Source organism: Lithobates pipiens, unplaced genomic scaffold (genome assembly GCF_037356315.1).
Source record: "Lithobates pipiens isolate NorthernLeopardFrog02 unplaced genomic scaffold, aLitPip1_a1.2 Scaffold_27, whole genome shotgun sequence".
Taxonomy (NCBI): domain Eukaryota; kingdom Metazoa; phylum Chordata; class Amphibia; order Anura; family Ranidae; genus Lithobates; species Lithobates pipiens.
In genome coordinates, this window is record NW_027507788.1 from 68,587,412 (window position 1) to 68,614,187 (window position 26,776).

The following is a 26,776-nucleotide window of genomic DNA, read 5'->3' on the forward strand; positions in this document are numbered from 1 at the left end:
AGGCAGTGGCGATGGCTTCCACCGTCTGATTCCGGAGGAAAACCACAGGGTGAGGCCCAGGCTCAAAGGAAGACCTGGAGCCGCAAGACTACAAAGCAGAATACTAAGACCTCTTAAAGTGGTTGTAAACCCTTACAAACCACTTTGACCTACAGGTAAGCCTAGATTAAGGCTTACCTGTAGGTCCAAGAAATATCTAAAATGTCTACGGCGCACTGAGCGCGGCATTTCCAATAATGGAGCTGCCGCGCGTGTTGGCTCCCGTGCGCATGCGCGGGAGAGACGTTATCGTGGCTCTGCCGAATGACTGCGGCGGAGCTGCGAGACCCCACCGTAAAGATGGATGCGCCGGACTACAGGGGACAGCGGTGACTTCGCTGGCTCCTGTGTCAGGTAAGTGACACATAATGGGCTACTATGCGATGCATAGTAGTCCATTATGCTTTACCTTTGCAGGGAATGAAAGAGGAAGTAAACCCATTAGGGTTTACTTCCTCTTTAATGAAGAGGTGTCTCCCCTCAAAGGTGGGGGGAAGACTTCTGCATATTGCAGAATTCTGGCTGAGAGAAGCTCATAACAGATGGGCTCTCTCCACAGTGACTCTAAAATACAAACTAGAGCTTCAGGAGTTTCCTTAAAACCAGTAAGAAGGCTGGATTGCTTAGGCCTGATCATAGATACAGCCCAGAAAAGGTTGTTTGTGCCTCCAGCAAAGATCAGCTCCATACAAGAGCTGGTACGGATGGTCAGGTCAAAAGCAAATTCTTTCGTTTCGCCTGAGGTTGTTAGGTAAGATGGTAGCTTCATTCCCCTATGCCCAGTTCCATTCAAAACTGTTGCAAAACAGAATCCTCTCTGCTTGGAACAAGATGATCCAAGCTTTGGACTTGACAAGACGGCTATCCCCAAGAGTGTCTCAAAGCCTCAGTTGGTTACGAAGCCAGAATTTGCTGACAGGGAAATACTTCAATAATTACCAATAATCTGGAAAGTAGTAATGACAGATGCCAGCCTCTCAGGCTGGGGAGCAGTACTAGAGGAGATGACTGTCCAGGGACAGTGGTCATAACTCGAAAGAACCCTGCCTATCAACATCCTAGAGATTCAGGCAGTGTATCTGGCTCTGAAAACATGGACCTCCAGGTTAAAGAATTGTCCACTCCGGATTCAATCCGACAATGCCACGGCTGTGGCCTATATCAATCACCAAGAGGCCACCAAGAGTCTCTCCTCTCAGAGAGAGGTGAACCATATCCTAACTTAGGCATGGTACATTCCCTTCTGCCCATCGGCAGTTTTCAATCCGGGAGTAGAAAATTGTCAGGCGGACTATCTCTAAGTCGCCAGCAGTTATTCCCAGGGGAATGATCTCTTCAACCCGAAGTGTTTCGGGCTGTTTGCCAAAGATGGGGGACTTCGGACATAGATCTTCTAGCGTCCAGATTCAACATGAACTTAGTCAACTTTGTGTCCAGAGCAAGTGATCCACTCTCATACGGAATAGATGTGCTGGTAACCCCCTGGGATCCGATTCAGTTGCTGCCTCGACTTCTTTGCAGGATCAAGCTGGAAAGAAAGCCAGTAATTCTGGTAGCACCAGCATGGCCCAGAAGGCCATGGTACGCAGAGATCATAAAAATGGCAGTGGAAGGTCCTTGGCCTCTCCCACTAAGGCCAGACCTACTATCGCAGGGGCCGATGTTCCATCCTACTTTTATAATCGCTAAATTTAATGGCTTGGCTATTGAAACCCACATTTTGAAGAAGCATGGGCTTTCCAGGTCTGTTATCTCAACTTTAATCAATGCAAGGAAACCAGTTTCCAGAGCTGTATATTATAGAGTTTGGAAAGCTTACCTTTCCTGGTGTGAATCCAAGGGTTGGCACCCTCTGAGATTTATTATAGGCAGAATCCTTGCCTTTCTACAATTGGCCGTAGAGATGAAGTTGGCCATAAGTACTATTAGGGGCCAAGTCTCAGCCTTATCAGCTTGCTACGCATTCTTTAGTCCAGGGTTTTATGCAAGTGGTGATGCAGATTAATCCGCCAGTTAAATAACCTTTTTAACCCCTTGGGACTTGAATTTAGTTTTGTCAGTGTTACAAAAAACGCCATTTGAACAATTACAGCATGTTCCCTTAGTCCTTCTGACTAGGAAGCTGATACTCTTGGTTGCTGTATCCTCAGCAAGGAGGGTTTCAGAATTGGCTGCTCTTTCTTGTAAAGAACCATATTTGATTATTCATGCGGACAGTGGTGTTACGCACTCGTCCAGGCTTTTTGCCAAAAGTGGTTTCAGGCTTTCATCTGAATGAAGATATTGTCCTGCCATCGTTTTTCCCAAAACCATGTTCCAGGGAAGACAAATCACTATATTGTCTTGATGTAGTGAGAGTAGTGAAAAGCTATTTAAAGAAAACTGCTCAGATTCGTAAGACTGACATCTTATTTATTCTGCCAGAAGATCCTAAAAAAAGTGTCGAAATCCACAGTTGCTAAGTGGTTTCGGCAAGTTATAATTCAAACTTATGATTTAAGGGGTAAGATTCCCCCTATTCAAGTTAAGGTGCACACTACCAGAGTGGTTAATGCTTCTTGGGCAGTGTGTCACTAGGCCTCCTTTGCTTAGATCTGCAAGGCCGCAACTTGGTCTTTGGTCCATACATTCACAAAATTTTACCAAGTGGATGTAAGAAGGAATGGGGATATCGCCTTCAGACGCAATGTGCTGCAGGCAGCAGTATAAGTCCTTGCGGTCTGGGGGTGCTCTATGGGTTGTCTCCCTCCCCTCAAGTAGCATTGCTGTGGGACATCCCACTAAGTAAATACTTAAGGCTCAGTGTCCTATGATGTACGATAAAGAAAATAGGATTTTTCTTAGCCTGTAAAATGCTTTTCTTGGTGTACATCATAGGACACAGAGGTCCCGCTCCTCTTCTTCTTTTTGGGGTTTAAGTATATAGGTGGAGGGGTTATATAGGGGAGTCAGCTTCCTGTATTGGGTGTGCCAGTGTCAACACCTGAAGGTAGCTATAACCCACTAAGTAAATACTTAAGGCTCTGTGTCCTATGATGTACTCCAAGAAAAGAATTTTACAGGTAAGCCGTTTTATAAAAATCCTATTTTATGAGTCAGAGAAGGAAATGGGTGTTGATGCACGGCGGGCGGAGAGAGAGGTCATCATCTCTGCTCGCCAGCCTGCTTCTCTCTTCTGCCCGCCTCTCTGATCCATCTGGCTCTCTCATGCTGCTCGCACTCGCAGCCAGGCTGCAGAAAGGCCACTGCGGGGGGGGGGGGGCATGGGGGAGGCGAGCGACACCCCTGATCTAGAGAGGTGCAGTTTAAGAACGCTTTTGTCATCAGTCTGTTTAAAACATGTACATAAATGCCATTTGGCAACACATACCTGTACTATAACACCCGGAGGCGGAAGGAATAATTTTAGGGCTGTCATTTAAAGTTATCTCTATTGATGATATTAGAGTGCCACCTATGTACAGTTTGGAGCATCAGTTTCACAGTTTTGTGCACACAATATTTTTGCAAGTAAAATGGGGATTAGATTGTGCAGGAGTTACATTTGAAAAAGACACAAGTCTATCTAGTTAAACCAAAAAAAATAATAATAAATATCCCATATACACAATCCTTCACCCACAGTTGATCCAGAGGAAGGCAAAAAAAATCGGCGAAAAATCGGCAAAGCATGTTAGTACCCAGTTATATTATATACATTTAGGAAAGAATCCAGGTAGTTTTTAAAGCACTTTACTGAACTTACCAGAACCACCTCTGAAGGTAGGTCTATTCCACATTTTCACAGTTCTTACTGTGAAGAAACCTTTCCATGTTTGGAGATGAAATCTTTTTTTCCTCTAGACGTAAGAGTGCCACCTTGTCCTCTGTGATGACTTTAAAGTGAATAACTCCACACCAAGTTCACTATATGGACCACATATGTATTTGTACTTGTTGATCATATCCCCGCTTAATCACCTCTTCTCAAGAGGGAATAGATTCAGTTCCTCTAATATTTCCTCATAACTGAGCTCCCCCATGCCTCTTACTGCACTTTCTCCTGTTCCCTAATATCCTTTTTAAGAACATGCATGTTCTTAGCCCACCAAGTGCATAACCTTACATTTATCAACATTAAACCTCCCACTATGCCACCCTAACCTGCCACTATACCGCCCTATACTAACCCAGCCTGACATTTCTCTCCCCCCCCCCCCCCCTTATAACTCAACATACCACTATACTACTCTAACCTGCCATTATACCGCCCTATAGTGCCCTAAGCTGCCACTCTACTGCCTAACTTGCCACTCCAGAACTCTCCAACTATCATTGTGAAAAAAACAGCCTCTTTCCCTAGACTTACCCATGCTCCTATCTAACCAGTCAAAAACGTCCTTGTCCTGGTTGGATCATCACTTCAGCTCTAACGGAAAAAAGCTTTCCTTCCCTTCCAGTTGACAATTCAGGAAATGTGGTCAAAAGAGGAAACCAAACTCCTCATCAATATCCTGGATTCAGAGCTGTTAGGTTTTCCCCTCTGCAACATCTAAAGGGGCACCCAAATCTGGTACAGTCAGTCAGTGCCACCAGAATGGCATATATCGATCGCCAAGGGGACACAGGGAGCCTGGCTGCCTTGGGGGAAGATACCCAGATTCTCTCATGAGCAGAAATCCCCTGACCAGGGATTTCTACAGTCCACATCTCTAGAGTGAACAACTGGCAGACTGGTTATCTCAGCCACCACCGCTTGGACCAAGGGGAATGCTTTCTTCCTCCAGAGGTGTTCAATGTGATATGCCAAAATGTGTGACTCCCGATGCGGACATGTGACTCCAGATGAAGAACCAATTACACAGACAAAACTCATACCTCTTGCAGACTACATCTGGCCTCTTCCCAACAGGCAAAATCTGCTATCTCGAGGCTTCTACCCTGCTTCACATTCTCTGTTTTTGCTGTAGAAACTCAGGGCGAGAGGGATCTCGGAGTCTATGATCCTTACCCTGCTGAAAGCAACGAAAGCTATTTAGACTACCTAAAAAAATCTTGCTTTGCTTGGTGCAAATGCAGTTGAATTCAGTCCCAGAGATTATTCTGTACCTTGCATTCTAGCCTTCCTGCAAACAGGTCTTGACCAGAATGTAGCTCTTAGCACCCCAAAAGGGCAGGTATCTGCCTTCTACGTTCTTATTTAAAGGCCTTTGGCTTCACACTCCCTTGTTGAAAACCTTTATTTCAAATATTTCTTGTGATCAGCCCGCCCCTCCCTCCTTACCACACCCTGTACTTCCCTGGGTCCTTAATTTGGTTCTCTCTGTTCTTTAGAAACCACCGTTTGAACCCATCAAGAATAATCCCTTTTCTTGCTGGCAAAATAGCCTTTTTGTTCATACTTTTTAAAAGTTTTTACCACATGGATGTCTAATCATGTGCAGATACAGCGTCTGACCACAATATTGTAGTGGCACTCTGAACTTGGTCTTCGACCCCTGTTTTTTCTGCCTGTTGGCTCAGTTTTGTTTACCTAGTTTACCCTGTGTATGTGTGTAGAGCCAGCAGGGGGACAGCTGCAGCTGGGATCATTGCTGCAGTCATCTAGGAGAGTAAGTATGATTTTTTTTTTTTTTTTGTTATTCCCATACATTTTTTTTTTCCAAGGTGTCTGTGTCCTGTAATCTACTCCAATAAAAAAGATTTGAAGTTTAAAATAGTGGCCGCTTACACCATCACTAACGGACACGCCAGGCTCCTTTTGAAGAATTGAGTACACAGCAAATGCTGTCCTGTGCTTTTCAAGTCCCAGCATTCAGTGCAGCTGAAGAAATTCAGCTAACTCTTTGACTCTTAGGTAGGCAGAATTTACAGAACTGTAGCTGATTTTGTTTGCATTACCTGAGTGTGTGCTTAAAAAAGGGGGGGGGGTGTATCACTCTTCCATTCAGCACCTAGTTGAGGTAAGTGTGTAAATGCTGCAAAATTCATCCAGTATATCCAAACAGCTAGTGGGTGAGCAGGATGAACAAAGAGGGAGAGGGTATGAGTTGAATTTGGAAGAGGGAACACAGAAGAGTACTTAATGTTACTAAAGTCAGGTTTTTTGTTTAACAAACATGTTATACTTACCTGCTTTGTGCAGTGGTATAGCACAGAGTTACCCTGATCTTCCTCTTCTCCCAGTCCCCAATGGCGATCTTGGCTCCTCTTCTTTTGTATGACCCACCATAGCCAGCCACCTGCTATGGGGAGACATGTTGTCTGCGCGCTCCCGGCCTAGGCATCTATGGATCTGCGCTCCATAGACTTACACAGCGGGACTTAGGCCCCACCACTTCCTTTTCACTGCATTTGATTGACAGCAGAAGGAGCCAATGGATCCTGCTGCTTCTCGAATGCTGTGTGAAGGGGAAGTAAGGGGAGAAAAGATGCAGCCGTGCACAGCGCTGATCTTTTTTTCCCCTCTCTTACTCTTCACATGGGAAGAGGGAAGGAAGGGATTCCGGCACTCCAATTTTTGTAATATCTTATTAGGATGGTGCAATATGAGCTTAAATGGCTCATTAAAGAGGAAGTAAACCCTGATGGGTTTACTTACTCTTTCATTCCCTGCAAAGCATAATGGACTACTATGCATCGCATAGTAGTCCATTATGTGTCACTTACCTGAGACAGGAGCCAGCGAAGTCACCGCTGTCCCCTGTAGTCCGGCGCATCCATCTTCTCAGTGGGGTCTCGCAGCTCCGCCGCTGTCATTCAGCGAAGCCGCGATGACATCACTCACGGGAGCCGGCACGCGCGGCATCTTCGTCATTGACGATGCCGCATTCAGTGCGCCTGCGCGCCGCTGTCTACGGCGCATGCGCCATAGACAGCGGTGCCTGTCTACGAGCAAATATGTGACTTCGCTGGCTCCTGTCAACAACCAGAACTATCATCCTTACAGCAAAAGGACTGCCAGAGGAGTCTTCTGAACCCTATCACCAACACACTCCAGGATTTCTTAAGGTTTGATGGACATCACCACTTTATGAACCTGCAAACCAATGAGTAAAAAAAAACTATATATATATATATATATATATATGTGTGTGTGACCTCCCCCCCTCTTCCGGTTTAACACTGGAAAAGGGGCACGGGTAAATTGAAACAGTTTTTTTTTTTTTACCTTTTAATGCAAACAATGCCTTAAGGTAAAAAAAAAAAAACATTTTTACGTTTCGCAACACTTTAATCTCCCTTTTGTAGCTTGGCTTGTCAGTTGGGAATGTAAATGGCCATTATTTTTGTTGGTGTTAGCAGCAGATGGCAAAATCTTAGTCATGTGGAAAAAGGTACATCATTTTATATTGCAGCTTTTTAAAATAGGCTTAAGTTCATTACAATTTTCTTTAAAACAAAGGGGTTGTAGTTCTTTAATTCAGGCACAATTTCATTACCTGCTGTGTCATTTGTATTCCTTTTTAGAAAAGTTTTGTGCTATCTTTGATTAGAAAGAATCCACTAGGTAGACAGTAAAGGCAGTATAGCCACCCTAGCACCTGCAACGTGCAAGTTTAGATGCATGGTTTAAGTGCTAAGATTTGTCAATCTGAATCAGCAGCAGTCATATTGAAGAGCAAGATCTAATAAATTTCCAACTTTTGAATCCAGTCATTGGACAACAATGACCTGTCAAATTAATGTTTATTAAATGTTTGTCATAGAAATTGTCAGAAAATTACCTTAGCATTTTGACTTGTAATGAAAACGGGGAACAAAGCTGTCAAAGCAGAATTCTGACCATGAAAGCATAAGCATCGGTTTTCTGTAGTTGTCCATTCCATTCCCATACAGTTACTGTATCATAGTGAAATTATGTTTTGATTTAAAACTGGGGAGAAGATTGCAAGGTCTTTTCTGTGATACAATTTAGTGCAAAGAACAGTCATATGTAGCATTCAGTGTGTCTAAGGCTCGGGCAACACGACTTTTGGAGGCAACTTGGACGTGACTTGACGTGACTTGGACGCGACTTACAACACTACTTTAAGTCACCCCAGGCCAGGTGACTTGCCGTGGCCAATCAGAGAATGAGCTCTCAGGGGGGAACTCCTTTTGAGAGCTGATAATTCTCGGAGTCACCTCTGTATAGACGGAGATCCGACTTGGAGGCGACCTCCATTGAAATCAATGGGTACCAGTTGCCTACAAGTCGGATTGAAGTAGTACAGGAACCTTTTCTGAAGTCGGAGCGACTTCAGTAGTGTACATTAAGACAGCTCTCATTCACTTACATTGATTTCTACATGTTGTGCGACCTGAGGTGACTTGGGGCAACTTGAAGTCGGATCTGAGTTGCCCCTGTGTGAACCGGCACTTACTGCCCTCAACTAGTAAGGACGTATTTGAGTTGCTACATACCATTCACTGTTCTTTATAAAATTATGAAAGTGGTTGTTTGAGTTTTTTTAATTTCTTCTAGGAAAGAGACAAACAGTGTCCTCCAACCATCCAGCAACAGCAGTAATACCAGCACTGGGTCCAGTTTACTATTACCCTTAAGCATAAACTCTCCAAGTTCGCCAACACCAAGTTTCGGTGACCCTAAACCCAGCCAGCCACTACTTAACGGTCCACCTCAGTTTAGTTCTACACCGGAGATAAAGGTAAAGAAAAGAAAAAAAAGCAATACTTCTGTGAAATGTGTCTGTCTTTGCAAAAGTAAAGTCTCAATAAACCCACGTGCACATTCCTTAATATGTGTGTCATTCATATATCTCTAAATTATAATTCCTTTAAATACATTTTTTATATCTTATACATCAAGATCCTTTAGATTAATAGGAGTAGGATCAAAATGTAATGTTGAAATGAATATACAATTTAAAAATTTGACTTAAGATATACTTTACAATACAATTTTGAGTTTTGGGTTTATTGACACTTTAGTGATGCTGGTAGAAATTTACTATTTAGAACTTGCATAAAAATATGCATGTGGGTATGACTGGTCGTATACATGCTATTATTTGTGAGTGTGGCTGTGTACATTTTTTGTTTGGAGCATGATTTGATAAAAAAAATCATTCTAAACAATATATATGGAGATGTTGGCGAACGGTGTCTGACTGTTCAGTTGCATACATTTGAAAACAATGAGGGAAGATATTCCTCATTGCCATCTTAATATTTTATGTAAGCAGAATTCTTTACAGGACCGTTTACACCTGGGCTACCGCATAATACTTATGAACAAGCTTACCCTATACTTGGCATATTCTGTGAGTACCACTCATGGGATTACCCTCAGTTGTAGACTATGGTGGAGACCAGGTGAAAGGGAGTCAATGCAAAAATCGTAGGTAAACAACTGTTCTCCTAAAGGCCTGCACAACACTCAACCTCAGAGTGGTGATGTGTCCCTTGGACCTGAGCAAGAACCCACTTTATCCCTGTCTCTGCATTTGATTCTAGCTCTAGTTGAGCAGATAATTTCATGATTTCCGCCTACCAATCGGAGGAATCTTTTTTGTCATTCAGAGAATACAAAGCTGCATTAGAATGGCTAACACCACTCAGCCCGACTCAATTTTGTTTCCCGTGAGGAATGGAGATGTTTGTGCCCCACAGCTGAAACACTACTGTATGTAGCTTAAGCCACATAAAGTTTATACAGTGTGCCTAGCAGGCGCACCTGTTAGTGTAGGAAACTGTTCATTTAGACAAGCTTGGCCCAAGTAAGCTGCCGTATTTATTGGCGTATAACACGCACCCCAAGTTTAGGAGTGAAGTTTAAGAAAAAAAGTTTAGGAGGGAAGTTTAAGAAAAAAAGACTTACATTTAAATGCCCAACAATGCAGCTTAATTGGCGTCCATCTGCAGCCTTGCCCAGTGTTCATCTGCAGCCTTGCCCAAAATTGCAGCATTATCTTTTAATTTTTTGAAGCCGCCAAGATAGACAGAGCCGGATGTCCTGTGTATTCAGCTCCTCTCGCAGTCCCGCTTCTTGGCCCGGCTCCTATGAAGGACATAACATTGATCCAATGATGGGATGTAAAGGCTAGGAGGCAGGACTAAGCTTGACTGCCAGTGGAACAGAGCCTAGCCGAGTACACATTACACTCTGTCTATTTTGGCGCCACTCGTTCCTTCCTTCCCCTCAGACAGCAGGGAGGCAGGAATGGGTGTGACTGCGAGCCGGGCCTAGCTGAGTACACTGATCATCTTGTAGTCCCACCCCTTGGCCCGGGACCCATGGACACAATGGCAGGACGTAAAGGCTAGGAGGCGGGACTGGGCATTACTGTGAGCCGAGCCTAGCTGAGTACACAGTACACTTGGCTTGGTCTATTTTGGTGGCGCTCGTTCTTTCCTTCCCCTCGGAGACAGCAGGGATCAGCGTATAACACGCACCCACGATTTTCCCCTGATTTTAAGGGGAAAAAAGTGTGTGTTATACACTGATTAATACAGTATTTAAAGTGAAGGTAAAGCTAGAGATTGATGCAGTGCCAATTCACCCAATTACATTCAAGAACACTCCAATAACATTTCTTGCCCGTCTGGATCAAACCAACTCCTTCTCTCGATTTGCCAATGCTTCATTCCAGCCAAGCAAGCAACTCCCTATCTTGATGGATCAATACACAACCCCTAACATTGGGGAAGTTCCTTCTTAATTATCACAACAGACACAAGTTTCTTAGGCTAAGTGGAGTGTGCAAATCCCTAACGGTTCAAGGAACATAGTCATTGAGGGAAGCCAAGTTTCCCATAAACCTCTTGCAGCTTAGAGCAGTCAGGTTGGCCCTGCAGCACTGGACCCTATGAAAGATCACCTAAACAGGGTGCAGTGGAACAATGCCACAGCAGTGGCTTACAACAACCATCAAGGGGGAACCAGGAGCCTGTCTGTCTTAAAGGAAGCAAACCAAATAATCCCTTGGAGAGAACCTCACTGTCTTTGCAGTCTGCATACCAGGCCTAGACAACTGAAAAGCAGATTATCCCAGGAACCATCACCTGAATCAGGGGAAATGGGTCCTTCATCCAGATAACTTTAGTCTCTTATGCAAGAAAATAGGGGAATATAGGTGTGGGCATCCTAGCCTCCATATTCAACAACAAACTACCTCTGTTGTGAAAACCAGAGATCCTCTAGCTCTGGCTTCTGATGCCTTGATAATCCCTTGGTCTCCGTTCAGACTAGTTTATTCTTTCTCTCCAATGTGAATCTCACCTCGCCTGTCCTGTTCTTTGGCAGCTGCTAGTCTCATTCCAGGTTTTGGCTATGATGCTTTTCAGTCTCTGTCTACCTGTAAGGTTATTGATGGGGCCAGTTTCTGGGTGGAGACCAAACCTGATTTAAGCCAGACAATCCTGCAGTCTTATGCTTGTAATATTGGGTTTATATCACATGCTCCAAGCTCTTTGTCTGTCCTGCTCTGGTGTTTGGATTACCTCTTTTGACTATCTTGGATCGAATATCAACTACACTCTCAACCCTGCCTGCCTTTTGACTACAAATTGACACTGACTATTCTGAACCTTTCCTGTCTTGTACCTGGGCTGTCATTAAACCACTCTGCGTGTCTGCCAACCACAGGTACCTATTTGCTTTCTTCAGTTCACACCTGTCCTGGCATGGTGGCCAGGCACTATAGCATTTGTGTGTAAGTTCTGGGGGCAACCGAGTGCCAGTAGGCCTGCATCCCTTATGGGAAAGGGGGCTGTTATACTGTAGGGGAAGAACTCAGAAGCTAGCTATAGTCTGACCAACTTCTTTAAGGGTAAGTGTGACACAGTCTTGCTCAAGAAAATAGAGAAAGAGAAGAAAAATGTGTTTTCTAATTACATCAAACTGGCCCAGAAGAACCTGGTGCACAGACATAGCCAAACTTCTAGCATATGACCCCCGCCTCTACCTAACAGACCAGCATTGACACTGAAACGCAGGTGTTCAAGGATAGATGTGTTTCTGAGTCTGTGATTCCTACTTTGCTAAAAGCTAGAAAAGTATCTTCCAGGAAGAAATATTGGACTTAAGTACTGAAGTCCAGGACTCAACTTTATCTATTCTTTTTTCAAAGGCCTCTGGCTTTGCTTTCCCTTGTAAAAAAAAAAAAATACTTTATAGGATGTGTCTCTTATTAAGCTCTCCCTTGCAACACAATTTTCTTTCTTGGAATCTCAATTTGGTTTTCTCTGCCCTGCAGAAACCACTCTTTTTAAATCTACCAGGGATATACCCCAGAGCAGTGTTTTTCAACCTTCTTTCTGTCACGGCACCATTTAGGACTATGCACAGTTCTGGGGCACACCATTCTAAGGGCTTGTTCACAACAAGAGGTCATCGGAGCACATGCTTTTTTTGCGTGTTTACGCACTTGTCACATTCTTTAAAGAGCGCAAACATACATGCATTTGCTGGATGTATGGGGGGTGTCATTAAGGAATAATGGCACCCAATTGCAACTGCAAAAGGCAGCACATTTTTGTGCAGTACAGGAAAACGTGATTTTGCACATTACCTTACTGCACCAGGCGTAAAAAAAAAACTCTAAAATGTAGTCTGCATTCAGTGATCTTGGTTGTAACTCTTCTGACACCCCCCCCCCCCCCCCCAATTCCTTCTCCTAGCACAAACCCCCCTGCTCCCAAATCCCAACGCCTAGCACAAACTCTGCTGCAATCCCCTCTAGCACAACCCCACTCCAGTCCCCTCTCCCAACACAGCACCCCCCCCCCCATTCCTTCTCCTAGCACAAACCCTGCTCTAGCACCCCACCCCCACCATCCCCTCTCCCGACACAAACCCCTCAAATCCCCCCACTTAACACAAGACACCCCCCCCCCCCCCAGCATAATTGTGGGCTATGCTCTCTGGTCACTCCTCCTCCACACGCGCACACATACACTCCTCTCCCTCCACCTTCACCCACAATTTCTGCTGCCTGTAGAAGAGCAGTGTGAGGAAGAGATGGGGGGGAAACTCTTCAAGGAGAGAGGGAGCACAGCCTGCACGACTCTTTCCTCTTCCCTACAACTATGAGAACTATTGCCAGCAACCAGAAAACTTTAGTGCTGCCCAACAAATCTGCATTTTTGTTCAGTTTAAAATAATCACAGCACATGCTGGGTCCCAGCCAGTGATTGTCTCTGAGCTTCATGGAACACAGCTTTGTGAGTGTAAACCGCACAGAGCTATTTTCAGGGACAAGGGATCTAGTTGTTTTTTACATTACTTAACCACTTGCCGCCCGCCCTATTACAAATAGACGGCGGCAAAGTGGTTTCATAATCCTAACCGGATGTCATATGACGTGATCAGGATTATGAGCCGCTGCACGCCCCCGGGGCCGCGCATCGCGGCGATCGTTGTTGCGGGGTGTCAGTCTGACACCCGGCAACTACGATCTCCGTAAAGAGTCTCCGACGGAGACTCTTTACCACGTGATCAGCCGTGTCCAATCACGGCTGATCACAGTGTAAATGGGAAGAGCCGGTGATCGGCTTTTCCTCACTCGCGTCTGTCAGACGCGAGTAGAGGAGAGCCGATCGGCTGCCCCTTTGACAGGGGGGGGGGGTCTGTGCTGATCGATTATCAGCACAGCCCCCCCGAGGATGCCCACACTGGACCACCAGGGACGCCACCAGACCACCAGGGATGCCCAGCAGAGGTAATCCTCCCTAGACCACCAGGGATGCCAGTCAGGCACAATGGATGCCAATCAGTGCCCATAATGGATGGCAATCAGTGCCCACAATGGGCATCACTGATTGGCATGCATTATTGTTTGGCACTGATTGGCATCCATTAGTACAGTATAACACCTGTGTTGCTAATGAGTGCCCACCTGTGTTGCTAATGAGTGCCCACCTGTGTTGCTAATGAGTGCCCACCTGTGTTGCTAATGAGTGCCCACCTGTGTTGCTAATGAGTGCCCACCTGTGCCGCCTATCAGTGCCCACCTGTGCCGCCTATCAGTGCCCACCTGTGCCGCCTATCAGTGCCCACCTGTGCCGCCTATCAGTGCCCACCTGTGCCGCCTATCAGTGCCCACCTGTGCCGCCTATCAGTGCCCACCCATGCCCATCTGTGCCGCCTACCCATGCCCATCTGTGCCGCCTACCCATGCCCATCTGTGCCGCCCATCCATGCCAATGCGTGCCAGCTATCAGTGCCAATCCGTGTCGCCCATCCGTGTCGCCCATCCGTGTCGCCCATCCGTGTCGCCCATCCGTGTCGCCCATCCGTGTCGCCCATCCGTGTCGCCCATCCGTGTCGCCCATCCGTGTCGCCCATCCGTGTCGCCCATCCGTGTCGCCCATCCGTGTCGCCCATCCGTGTCGCCCATCCGTGTCGCCCATCCGTGTCGCCCATCCGTGTCGCCCATCCGTGTCGCCCATCCGTGTCGCCCATCCGTGTCGCCCATCCGTGTCGCCCATCAGTGCCGCCTATCAGTGCCGCCTATCAGTGTCCATCAATGCCACCTCATCAGTGCCACTTCATTGGTGCCCATCAGTGCCGCCTTATCAGTGCCCATCAGTGTAGCCCCATCAGTGCCCATCCGTGAAGGAGAAAACGTACTTATTTACAAAGTTTTGAAACTGAAACAAAAAAAAAAACATTTTTTTTTTCAAAATTTTCGGTATTTTTTTATTTGTAGCACAAAAAATAAAAACCGCAGAGGTGATCAAATACCACCAAAAGAAAGCTCTATTTGTGGGAAAAAAATGATAAAAATTTAATTTGGGTACAGTGTAGCATGACCGCGCAATTGTCATTCAAAGTGCGACAGCGCTGAAAGCTCAAAATTGGTCTGGGCAGGAAGGTGTTTAAGTGCCCTGTATTGAAGTGGTTAATAAGCAAAGTAAAAGCAGCACACAAGCACTTGTTAGGCACATATTTAACCCCTTCCTGCCCAGTGTCAGTGCATATTATTATCACTGATCACTGTAATAATGTCATTGGTGATTCCCACAAAATTTCAGATTGTGTGCCATACCGCTATAAGTTGTTGATCACCACCATTAACCACTTGCCTACTGGGCATTTAAACCCCCCTCCTGCCCAGACCAATTTTCAGCTTTCGGTGCTCTCACACTTTGAATGACAACTACTCAGTCATGCAGCACTGTACTCAAATTAATTTTTTGTCCTTTTTTTTCCCCACAAATAGAGCTTTCTTTTGGTGGTATTTGATCACCTCTGGGGTTTTTATTTTTTGCGCTATAAATGAAAAAAGACCGAAAATTTTGAAAAGAAAAAAAGGCATATTTCTTTGTTTCTGTGACAAAATTATGCAAATTTATTAATTTTTCTTCATAAGTTTTGGCCACAATTTATTCTGCTACATATCTTTGGTAAAAATAACTAAAATTAGTGGATGTTATTTGGTCTTTGTGAAAGTTAGAGAGTCTACAAGCTGTGGTGCGAATCACACAAAATTGATCACATCTGATGTACTGGTGGCCTATCTTACTTCTTGCGACCCGAACAAGTCAGGAAAGTACAAATACCCCCCCAAGTGACCCCTTTTTGGAAAGTAGACATTCCAAGCTATTTAGTAAGAGGCATAGTGAGGTTTTTGATGTTGTAATTTTTTTCCCACAATTCTTTGCAAAATTAAGATTTTCTCTTTTTTTTTTTTTCCACAAAATTGTCATTGTAATAGGTTATTTCTCTCACATGGCATGTGTATACCACAAATAACACCCCCCAAAAAATTCTGCTACTCCTGAGTATTACAATACCACATGTGTGGGACTTTTTCACAGCCTGGCCACATAGAGAGGCCCAACATGCAGGGAGCGCCATCACGTGTTCTAGGAGCATAAATTACACATCTAACTTGTTGACTACCTATTACACTTTTGAAGGCCGTGGAGTACCAGGACAGTGACACTGATGACAGATGGCACTGATATGTGGCATTGACACGTGGCACTTATGACAGATGGCACTTATACGTGGCACTGATGACAGGTGGCACTAATACTTGGCACTGATAACAGATGGCACTAATACGTGGCACCGCTGACAGAGGGCACTAATACGTGATGAGACATGATGAGAGATGGCACTGATAAGTCGCATTGATGACACGTGACACTGACAACAGATGGCACGCGACACTGACAGGTGGCACTGATATGTGGCATTAATGACAGATGGCACTAATATGTGGCACTGATGACTGATTGCACTATGTGGCACTGATGACACGTGGCACTGGGGACAAATGGCACTGATGACAGATGGCACTGGGGACAAATGGCACTGACAACAGGTGGCACTGGGGACAGATAGCACTAACAGGTGGCACTGGGGCGGATGGCACTTTTTTTTTTAATTATTTTTTTTAACTTCCGGCTGCTGCAGCTGTTCATCTCTCCCTTTTCACACGCTGTCTGTGTGAGGAGGGAGAGCGGCGCTGAGAGATGATCTCATATGTTTACATATGAGATCATCTCTCATTGGACACGCCGATCGCGCTGTAAACGGCCGCTGTGATTGGCCATTTACAGCGATCAGTGACTGGCTGTGTCCAGGGGACACAGCCAGCACAGAACTTCCCGATGCACGGTCCCGGGAGCGCGCACTGCTGAAGTAAACAGGAGGATGTCCAGGGACGGCATCCCGGCAGTTAGCGTCCACTCTGTAGCAGTTAAAAAAAACGAAGCGGTTAAAAAAAAACGTAGTTTGTAGATTATAACTTTTTTTTTTTTTTTTTTTTTTTTTTTTTTAACCAAATACTTGTAATAGAATACATTTTGGCCAAAATTTATGAAGAGAATTGATTATTTTATTTTTTTGTGGGATGTTTTATAGCAGAAAGTAAAACATATTGAGTCTTCTTTTCATCTATATAAAAAAACAGAGGTGATCAACTACCACCAAAAGACAGCTTGATTTGTGTGACAAAAATGATATAAATTTAGGTACAGCATTGCATGACCGCCCAATTGTCAGTTAACTACTTCCCGCCTGTGCTATGGCCAAATGACGGCTACAGTGCAGGCTTACTTTGCCAGTAGGCTATCGTATGACGTCGCCCTGCGATCATACTATCCACACACACACCCTGTGGCGACTCGGTGATCACTGACTCAGCTGATCACAGCTCGGGGTCTTTTACCACGTGATCAATTGTGTCCAATGACAGCTGATCACGACATAAACAGAAGCCAGTTAGCGGCACTCCTTTTATCACACTGTCAGCATGAGGAGAGCTGTTAACTAGTTTCTGTTAAAGGGACATCTACACTGATAATCAGGGCACTGATTATCGGTGTCCTGATTATCAGTACAGTCCCAACAGTGCCACCAGTAGTGCCCATCAGTGTCTTACCTCTCAGTGCTGCCAACCAATGCCCATCAGTGCAGCCGCCTCATATCAATGAAGGAGAAAAATTACCTGTTTGCAATATGTTATAACAAACTATGGAAAAAATGTATTTAAAGTGGGATTCCACCCTAAAGTGGAACCTCCGCTGATCGCATCCCTCCCCCCCCCCCCCCCCCCGGTGTCACAATTGACACCTTTCAGGGGGGAGGGGGGTGGAGATGCCTGTCAAAGACAGGTATTTTCACCCACTTCCAGGCATAGACTCCCGTGGGAGTCTACGCCATTTCCTGCCCTGCCGCGCTGTCTGCTGGGACACACACGGGTCCCAGTGACAGCGCAGAGATTTCCTATTGCGCGGCTCGCGCATGCACAGTAGGGAACCGGGAAGTGAAGCCGATTCGCTTCACTTCCTGATTCCCTCACCTAGAATGGTGACTACAGCAGCCGAGAGCCGAGCGATCGATCGGCCTCGGCTGCCGGCATCGCTGGAACCCGGGACAGGTGAGTGTCCATTTATTAAAAGTTAGCAGCTGTAGTATTTATAGCTGCTGGCTTTTAATATTTTTTTTTTTTTGGTGGAATCCCTCTTTAAGTAATTTATCTTTTCATTTGTTTAGCAAACAATAAAAAAAACTGTGGTATTTAAATACCATCAAAATTAAAAATGACATATGGGTACAGTGCAGCATGGCCGCGCAATTGTCATTCAAGGTTTGACAGCTCTGAAAGCTGAAATTTTGGCCTGGGCAGGAAGAGGGCAATAGTGCCTAGTAGGCAACTGGTTAGAGTAGTACAGTGCTGAATAGCAAAAAAAAGGGCCTGGTCATGAAGGGGGTATAACTTTCTGGAGCAGAATTGGCATACATACAAAAGTGCATGCGTTCAGGAGCCAAATGACGATTGCGCTACACTTTTCATATCACCGTGCATGCCAGAGTGAGATTAGTCGCACCAGAACTCCTAAATAACTTTGAGGCTGTAGGGACTTTTAACCCTTTCACTACCAGGCCTTGTGCTCCATTTTTACACTCAGGTGGCCAGGCCATGACCCTCCAGCAATCTATAAATTTATGGGCATGTGGGGATTTCTGAAAGTGTTTCGGGTAAGAGTGGACCGACCGAGTGGTCATAGGGGATGTCAGTGTGAGGATCCAGCTCACGTGGAAATCTCCCCCTAAGATCAATTTTCCTTCTCGGAAAAAGGAGAGGGATTCCAGCTTAGGGTCCAGAAAAGTCAGCTATCCCATGTTCGGGCCATACACAGTTGCAAAAGTAAGCTTACTGTCATATATTATGTACCATAATATATGAGAAACTATGAGCAGTCTATTGAATGAAGGAGTCTGTGAGAAGTAGGAGCAAATCTGAGTTAGGAGAACACCCCAGGATTCAACAGTGGGTCTCATCACAGTAGGGCACAGCTATTCAAGCGTTTCCAGGAGAGGATGCCTGCTGTGAAGCTTTGCCGGGATGATCTTGATCTGGGTCAATTCCGGCCACATCTATGGACTGGTTGCTAGGCTTGAGGTCTGGCAGACACGGGGATATCTGGGGAGGACCACCAGTCAGGTATATCAACCTGAGGCAGGTTAAGTTGGGCCAAGAAATTAGGCATGCCATCCCTATCCTGTAGAGTGATCTGTATGCTATTCTTATGGACAGAGAGGCTGATTGAAAGCCCCAGCTGTAGGCGAGATCCGAAGCTCAGAGGGGTTCCAGCAATGGCTTTACTTCCCTGCGTTGCATCAATGTGCAACGGGAGATATCTGGATAGAGCGATAACTTGGCGCCATCAAAGTCCACATGAGACAAGGCTGGGACTTACCTTGGGTATGGGATAGGAGAAACCACCTGGGAGACAGCGGCATCCGGCTCCGACACAATCTTGGAATGCTCGTTAGGCCCCCGTCGGCTCCAGGAGAAATAAGCATCTCGTTGGGACTGTGCAGACTGTTGCTTTGGAGGAATCTTGTAGGGGTGAGAATTACTCTGTAAGGTCGCTGCGGATGTTGGTGTAGAAGTGATGTGCCTGGAGCATGCTGAGACCGCCCACCTTTTTATTTTTTTTACATATAGTTCTGTAAAATAATGCATTTGCGTGGAAAAAATATGAATGCTATCTACTCACTGGGGGGTAGAACCTCTGGGGGAATCAAGGATGGAAAGGGACATGAGGGTCCTCGTAGATGATAGGCTCAGCAATGGCATGCAGTGCCCAGCTGCTGCTAACAAAGCAAACAGAATATTGGCATGCATTAAAAAGGGGATTAACGCAGGAGATAAAGCGATAATTTTACCACTCTACAAGACTCTGGTCTAGCCTCACCTGGAGTATGCTGTCCAATTCTGGGCACCAGTCTTCTGGAAGGATGTACTGGAAATGGAGCAAGTGCAGAGAAGGGCAAGAAAACAAATAAAGGGACTGGAGGACATTAGTTATAAGGAAAGGTTACAAGCACTGAACTTATTTTCTCGAAAGAAGAGACTTTTGAGAGGGGATATTATTTTAATTTACAAATACCATACTGGTGACCCCACAATAGGGATAAAACTTTTCTGCGAAAGGGAGTTTAACCACTTCAGCCCCGGAAGAATTTACCCCCCTTCCTGATCAGGCCATTTTTTGCAATACGGCACTGCGTTGCTTTAACTGACAATTGCGCAGACGTGCACAGATGTACCCAAACACAATTTTCCATTTTTTCCCCACAAATCTTTCTTTTAGTGCTGTTTGATCACCTCTGCGTTTTTTATTTTTTGCGCTATAAACAAAAAAAAATTAACTTTTTGCTATAATAAATATACCCAATTTTTTCCTCAGTTTAGGCCGATTATTCTTTTACATATTATTTGGTAAAATAAATCACAATAAGCATATATTGAGTGGTTTGCAAAAAAGTTATAACGTCTGCAAAATAGGGTATAGATTTTAGGCATTTTTTATATTTTTTTTTTCATACTAGTAATGGCAGTGATCAGCTGTTTTTTATCAGGACTGTGATATTGCAGCGGACAAATCGGATACTTTTGACACTTTATTTTTTATTTAAATTTTTTTGGGGGACCATTGACATTTATACAGTGATCAGAGCTAAAAAAATAGCCACTTATTACTGTATATATGTCACTGTCAGGGAAGGGTTTAATGCTAGGGGGCAGTCAGTGGGTTAAGTGTGTGTTCCCTAGGTGTGTTCTCACTGTGAGGGGATTGGACTGACTGGGAGAGAAGACAGATTGTTGTTCCTACTAAGTAGGAACACACGATCTGTTTCTCCTCCCCTGACAGGACAGGGATTTGTGTGTTTATACACAGAAATCCCTGTTCCTGCTCTCGTGCCTGCAATCGTGGGTAGCCGGCGAGGATCGCGCCTGCCAGCTGCGCACACTTCGGCTGCTATGGCTCTTAAAACAGCCACAGTATGCATATATACGGCGATTCGTGCAGAAGAGCCATTTTGCTGCCGTATATGTACAGGAGCCAGTTGGGAAGCGATTGAGACGTGGCCACTATTTAAGATTGGAAGAAAAGAGGTTTAACCTTAAACTGCGTAGAGGGTTCTTTACTGTAAGAGCGGCTGAGGTTTTTCTGCTTCCTCTCTCCATGCTTTATGCACTCAAGTTCATCTTCGGAGCCATAAAAAAAAAAAATGTCTTTATCGTACATCATAGGACACAGAGCCTCAAGTATTACTTGATGGGTTATGGGCCTACCTTCATGTGTTGACACTGTTATAACCAATACAGGAAGTTGACTCCCCTATATAACCCCTCCTCCTTCCAGGAGTCCTCACTTTTTTTGCCAGTGTCTAAAGGTGTTGGTCAGGAGTGAAGATATGCTCTGAGGAGCTCCAGGAGGGAACCTTGCTAAATTTAATAAACCTCCACAACCAGATCCATCCTTGCCACTGAGGCCATAGGACGGTACCTGGACCCCGCAGTTCAAGAACAAGATTGTGCCTGTAACGCTTCTCTTTGAGAGCTGGACTGTAGGAACCAGGACTCTTTTTGGTCTTGTTACATTACCTAAAGCTGTTCCTGAGGGGTGCTATACAGGTCCAAAGGAGTGGAACTCCTATTAAAAGGGACCCGGTCTTTGAAGGTTTAACTACGCTTCCCGCTGGGATGGGTGAAGTTTGGATCTGTCTGTAAATCAGCAGTATCCTGCAGCGAGGAAAAGGTAAGGGAAGAGGCTAGGAACTGTAAAAGGTGGCTATGCCTTTCCTTCCATATATTTTAAATGTATGTCTTTAAAATGTTTCCTCTAGAGGGAGTAAGTTGCACATACCTTAATATGATGCTTTCAGTAGCTCTGTGTCTGGCTATAACAGCCATGTGTGGTCCCAGCAGCCTGAGGGGGGGGTGGTTCTTCTTCATCACACTAAGGAGACATAGGAGAGCTGGACACGTAAAGCAGGCATTTGCAGTACAGGAAACACTATTGTTATCAGCAGCAGCAGCGCCTAGAGGCGATTCAGTTCGCATTGTGCGCTATATAAGTATTTCATTCATTCATCAGCATTTTAAAACGGATCCTATGGTGACCTTGTTTTCTTGTTAAAACTGTTGCCAAAGCAAATGTATATTTTTGTATATGTTTGTGCTTTGCACTGACTTCCAGAGCTACCGTAAAAGTACCTAAGGTACCCCAGGATCTGGGAACACCCCAGTCATGCCGCCATACTGTCATCCTCTCCAGAGATACTAGACATAGCTGAAGCGCCTTGCAAGAACCTTCTAATTAGTTTTCTCCTTAAGGGAGAACGACTATTTGGCGATTGGGTAAATACATCCAAACAATTTCTAGCGGAAAGAATACTCTTTTGCCAGTCAAAAGTAAATCTAAACGTCCTTCGTTTAAATGCACTTTTCCCGTGCCAGGTGCATCCACCTCTAGGCAGGGGCGACGGCCTCCGCCGTCATACTCTAGAGGAAGACCTCACGGTCAAACCCAGGCACAAAGGAAGAACTAGGGCCGCAAGTCTGCAAAGCAGAATGCCAAGGCCTCGTCATGAAGAGGCATCTCCCCTCATCAAAGTGGGGAGGAAGACTTCTGAGGTACTGAAAAATTCTCCTTAATCTTCCTTAAAGCCATTAAAGAGGCTGGAGTATCTGGGCCTGATCTTAGACACAGCCCAGGAAAGGGTGTTCTTGCCTCCCATACAAGAGCTGATGCTGATGGTCAGGTCAAAACGAGTTCCCTCAATTCGCCTTTGCATGAGGTTGTTAGGAAAGATAGTAGCTTCATTCGAAGCAGTTCCCTATGCCCAATTCCATTCTAGATTGTTTCAAAACAGTATCCTGTCTGCTTGGAACAAGACGATTTAAGCTTTGGATTTGCCAATACGGCTGTCCCCAAGAGTGTCCCAAAGCCTCACTTGGTGGTTACTAACTCGGAACTTGCTGAAGGGAAAGTCCTTCAGACCAATTATCTGGAAGGTAGTAACGGCAGATGCTAGCATGTGAGGCTGGGGAGCAGTACTATAAAAGACGACTATACAGGGACAGTGCTCAGGAACTGAAGGAGCCTTGCCCATCAACATCCTAGAGATTCGGGCAGTGTATCTGGCTCTGAGAACCTGGACCTCCAGGTTAAAGAATTGTCCCGTCACAATCCAATCCGACAATGCCACGGCTGTTGCATATATCAATCACCAAGGGGGAACCAAACGTTTCTCGGCTCAGAGAGAGGTGAACCAGATTCTAACTTGGCAGAAAAGAATGTCCCATGCCTATCGGCAGTTTTCATTCTGGGAGTAGAGAATTGGCAGGCGGACTACCTAAGTCGCCAGCAGTTATTCCTGGAGGGGAAGGGTCTCTTCATCCCGAGATTTTTCGGTTTGTATGCCAAAGATGGGGGACTCTGGATGTAGACCTTCTAGCGTCTATATTCAACACGAAGATAGTTAACTTTGTGTCCAGGACCAGGAATCCACTCGCATACAGGAACAGATGCGTTGGTGACCCCGTGGGATCAGTTTTTACTGATCTATGCATTTCCCCCAATTCAATTGCTAACTCGAATTTTGCAGGATCAAGCTGGAAAGAAAGCAGACAATACTGGTAGCAGCAGCATGGCCCAGGAGGTCATGGTACGCAGAAATCGTGAGGATGGCAGCAGAGGACCCATGGTCCTTCCCACTAAGGCCAGATCTGCTATCACAGGGGCCGATATTCCATCCTATTTTACGAACACTAAATTTAACGGCCTCGCTATTAAGACCCACATTCTGAAGAAATCTGGGTTTTCCAGGTCAGTCATTTCTACTTTGATTAATGCTAGGAAGCCAGTTTCCAGAGCTAGGCTTATGTTTCCTGATGTGAATCCAAGGGTTGGCACCCCTCGCAGATATCATAGACAGAATTCTTGCCTTTCTACAGTTAGGCGTAGAGATGAAGTTGGCCCGGAGTACTATTAAGGGCCAAGTCTCAGCCTTATCAATTTTATTTCAAAACAGCTTGCTAGGCATTCTTTAGTCCGGGGTTTCATGCAAGGAGTGATGCAGATTAATCTGCCAGTTAAATCACCCTTAAGCCCTTGGGACTTGACTTTAGTTTTGTCGGCATTACAAAAACAGCTATTTGAAACGTTACAGCCTATTCCTTTAGTCCTTTGGCACGGAAGCTGGTATTTTTGGTTGCTATATCCTCAGCAAGGAGGGTATCAGAATTGACTGCTCTTTTCTGTAAAGAGACATATTTGATTATTCACAAGGACAGAGTAGTGTTATGCCTCGTCCAGGCTTTTTACAAAAAGTGCTTTCAGGCTTTCATCTGAATGAAGATGTTGTCCTGCCATAGTTTTTCCCGAAACCATGTTCCAGGGAAGAAAAGTCACTACATGGTCTTGCATACATAGTTACATAGTAAGGTTGAATAAAGACACCAGTCCATCCAGTTCAACCCGAGTGAGTGTCTACAATTGTCCATATCCCTGTACATTGCATGCTCACATCAGTCTCTACCCTCAAGGAGTCCACAATCCAAGGTCCCCATTCATATACTAGGTCCAATTTTTTGTTCAGAAGCCAATTAACCTACATGCATGTCTTTGGAGTGTGGGAGTAAACCAGAGTACCCAGAGGAAACCCACGCAGGCACAGGAAGAACATGCACACTCCAGGCAGGTAGTGTTGTGGTTGGGATTCAAACCAGCGACCCTTTTTACTGCTAGGTGAGAGTGCTAACCACTACACCACTATGCTGCCCTTGATGTAGTGAGAGCAGTGAAAATCTATTTAAAGAAAACTGCTCAGATTTGTAAGACTGACGTCGTCTATACTGCCAGAGGATCCTAAGAAAGGATGGGCAGCGTCAAAATCCGCTGTCGCTAAGTGGATTTGGCAAGTTATAATTCAAACTTATTTACGGGGAAAGATTCCCCCCTTTCAAGTTAAGTCGCACTCTACCAGAGCGGTTAGTGCTTCTTGGGCAGTGCGTCACCAGGCCTCCATGGCTCAGATCTGCAAGGCAACGACTTGGTCTTCAGTGCATACATTCACAAGATTTTATCAGGTGGATGTAAGATGGAAGGAGGATATTGCCTTCAGGCGCAGTGTGCTGCAGGCAGCAATAGAAGTCCTCAAGGTCTGGGGGTGTCCCACAGGTTGTGTCTCCCTCCCCTCAAGTAGCATTGTTATGGGATGTCCCATCAAGTAAATACTTGAGGCTCTGTGTCATATGATGTACAATAAAGAAAATGAGATTTTTAAAACCGCTTACCTATAAAATCCTTTTCTTGGACTACATCATAGGACACAGAGCTCCCACCCCTCTTCTTTTATGGGGTGTTAGTATATTGCTTGGCTACAAAAACTGAAGACTCCTGCAAGGAGCAGGGGTTATATAGGGGAGTCAACTTTCTGTAGTGGTTATACCACTGTCAACGCCTGAAGTTAGGCCCATAACCCATCAAATATTTGAAGCTCTGTGTCCTATGATGTATATGAAAATAATTTTACAGGTAAGCTGTTCTAAAAATCCTATTTTCTTGAAGCTCTGGAAAGCTGCTCTCCTGGGAGCTCATCACCCTGTGCTGCAAGAAGAGTGGTCTTGCAGCTTGTACTCAAACCTATTTTACTATTTTACGGTTCCCAGGCCAAGCAAATATGTTGGCCTGTTGTGAACCTCAAGGGTCTCAAGTCTGAAAAATCCAACATTTCAGAATGGAGTACACCCAGTCAGAGATTTTGTTTTATTGGTGGGACCTCCCCAGTGTCCGTGAATATCAAGAATGCCTACCACCAACACATTAATTGTCCTGGCCTCATCTGCAATTTCTGCAATGTGCAGTAGAAGATTACCACTTCCAGGTTGTGACCCTACCATGCTGCTTGTCCACGACCATCAGGCTGTTTACCAAGGGGTTGGCTCCAGTTCCAGAGTTGAGGATTGTGGTATCCCAAATGTGGAGTACCTGAATAAAATGCTTCTAAGGGTGTGGACATTTTTTTATTTTATTTTTTAAACTACTGGTCCAAGGACTTAAATTGGGGTCCCAATCTACGTCTCTCCTGACAATCTATGTGTCCTGAGAAAAAACAAAACTCCATATTTACATAAGGTCACATTTTTACATAAGCCACAGTTGTCTCATTTTCACATAAAAAGCAATAATTTATGGCTTTTATTTGACCTTTTTAATAAAATTGAGACAACCCTGAGTGAGACAGTTTTATCACTAGGGATTTTCAAAAGATGTATGTCCCTTTAAACTGTAAAATGGATTTGCCAGCATAGAAAATATGAAGGGTTGATAGCTTTTTGGTAGGCATAGGTGCTTTAAGGAATGTCTGGGGCTTTAAAAAATGAAAGGGACTTTGTGGCAGCTTAAACTTTTACGGTTTTTAACATTGCTTTGTTTCCTACTCCTCCCCTCCCTGCCTGTCTCCAGCACAGCACATGTGAACTAGCAGGGAGGGGAAGAACTTGCAGTGCAAAAGCACCAATTGGGTGCTTGTCAAGAAAGGGGATCGTCAGGCATTCTTAACGCTCAGCAGAAGTGCATCTGCTGAGCAAGTAGACTTTAGATTTACACAGGAGGTCTGGTGCTAGAATTGCTGTCCATGACGTGACATTCACAGTGATACCGCACATGTGTGGAACAATCGCTTCTTGCATGTTTGCATTTGCACATGGGGGGACGGGGCACTTAATTATTTTTTACAGTGTCGCTTTTATTTACTTTTTAATCACTTATTGCTGTCACAAGGAATGTAAACATACCTTTTGACAGCAGTAGGTATGTGATCGGTACACTTTGTGAAGTGATCTGGGCTCTAGAAGACCCAACATCCCCCCCTCTGCCCTTAAAAGCATTTGATCACGCCAAGATCAGTGTTATCAAATGCTTTTCATTTTTAAAAATGGCGCTATTTACATCCGGTAAACCACAAGTGATGTAAGGTCATTGCTTCCAGGTTTCC

At 45.0% G+C, this 26,776-nt stretch overlaps 1 protein-coding gene across 2 annotated transcripts in view; it reads left to right on the plus strand.

Annotated features, from left to right (window-relative positions):
- The window catches only part of CNOT3 (CCR4-NOT transcription complex subunit 3), a 292,476-nt gene that overhangs the window by 117,695 nt on the left and 148,005 nt on the right, over positions 1-26,776 (plus strand). For both annotated transcript variants that reach the window (XM_077457069.1, XM_077457070.1), the window contains exon 6: positions 8,486-8,669. In XM_077457069.1, coding sequence (XP_077313195.1) covers positions 8,486-8,669 — 184 coding nt within the window. The remainder of the gene's footprint in view (positions 1-8,485; positions 8,670-26,776) is intronic.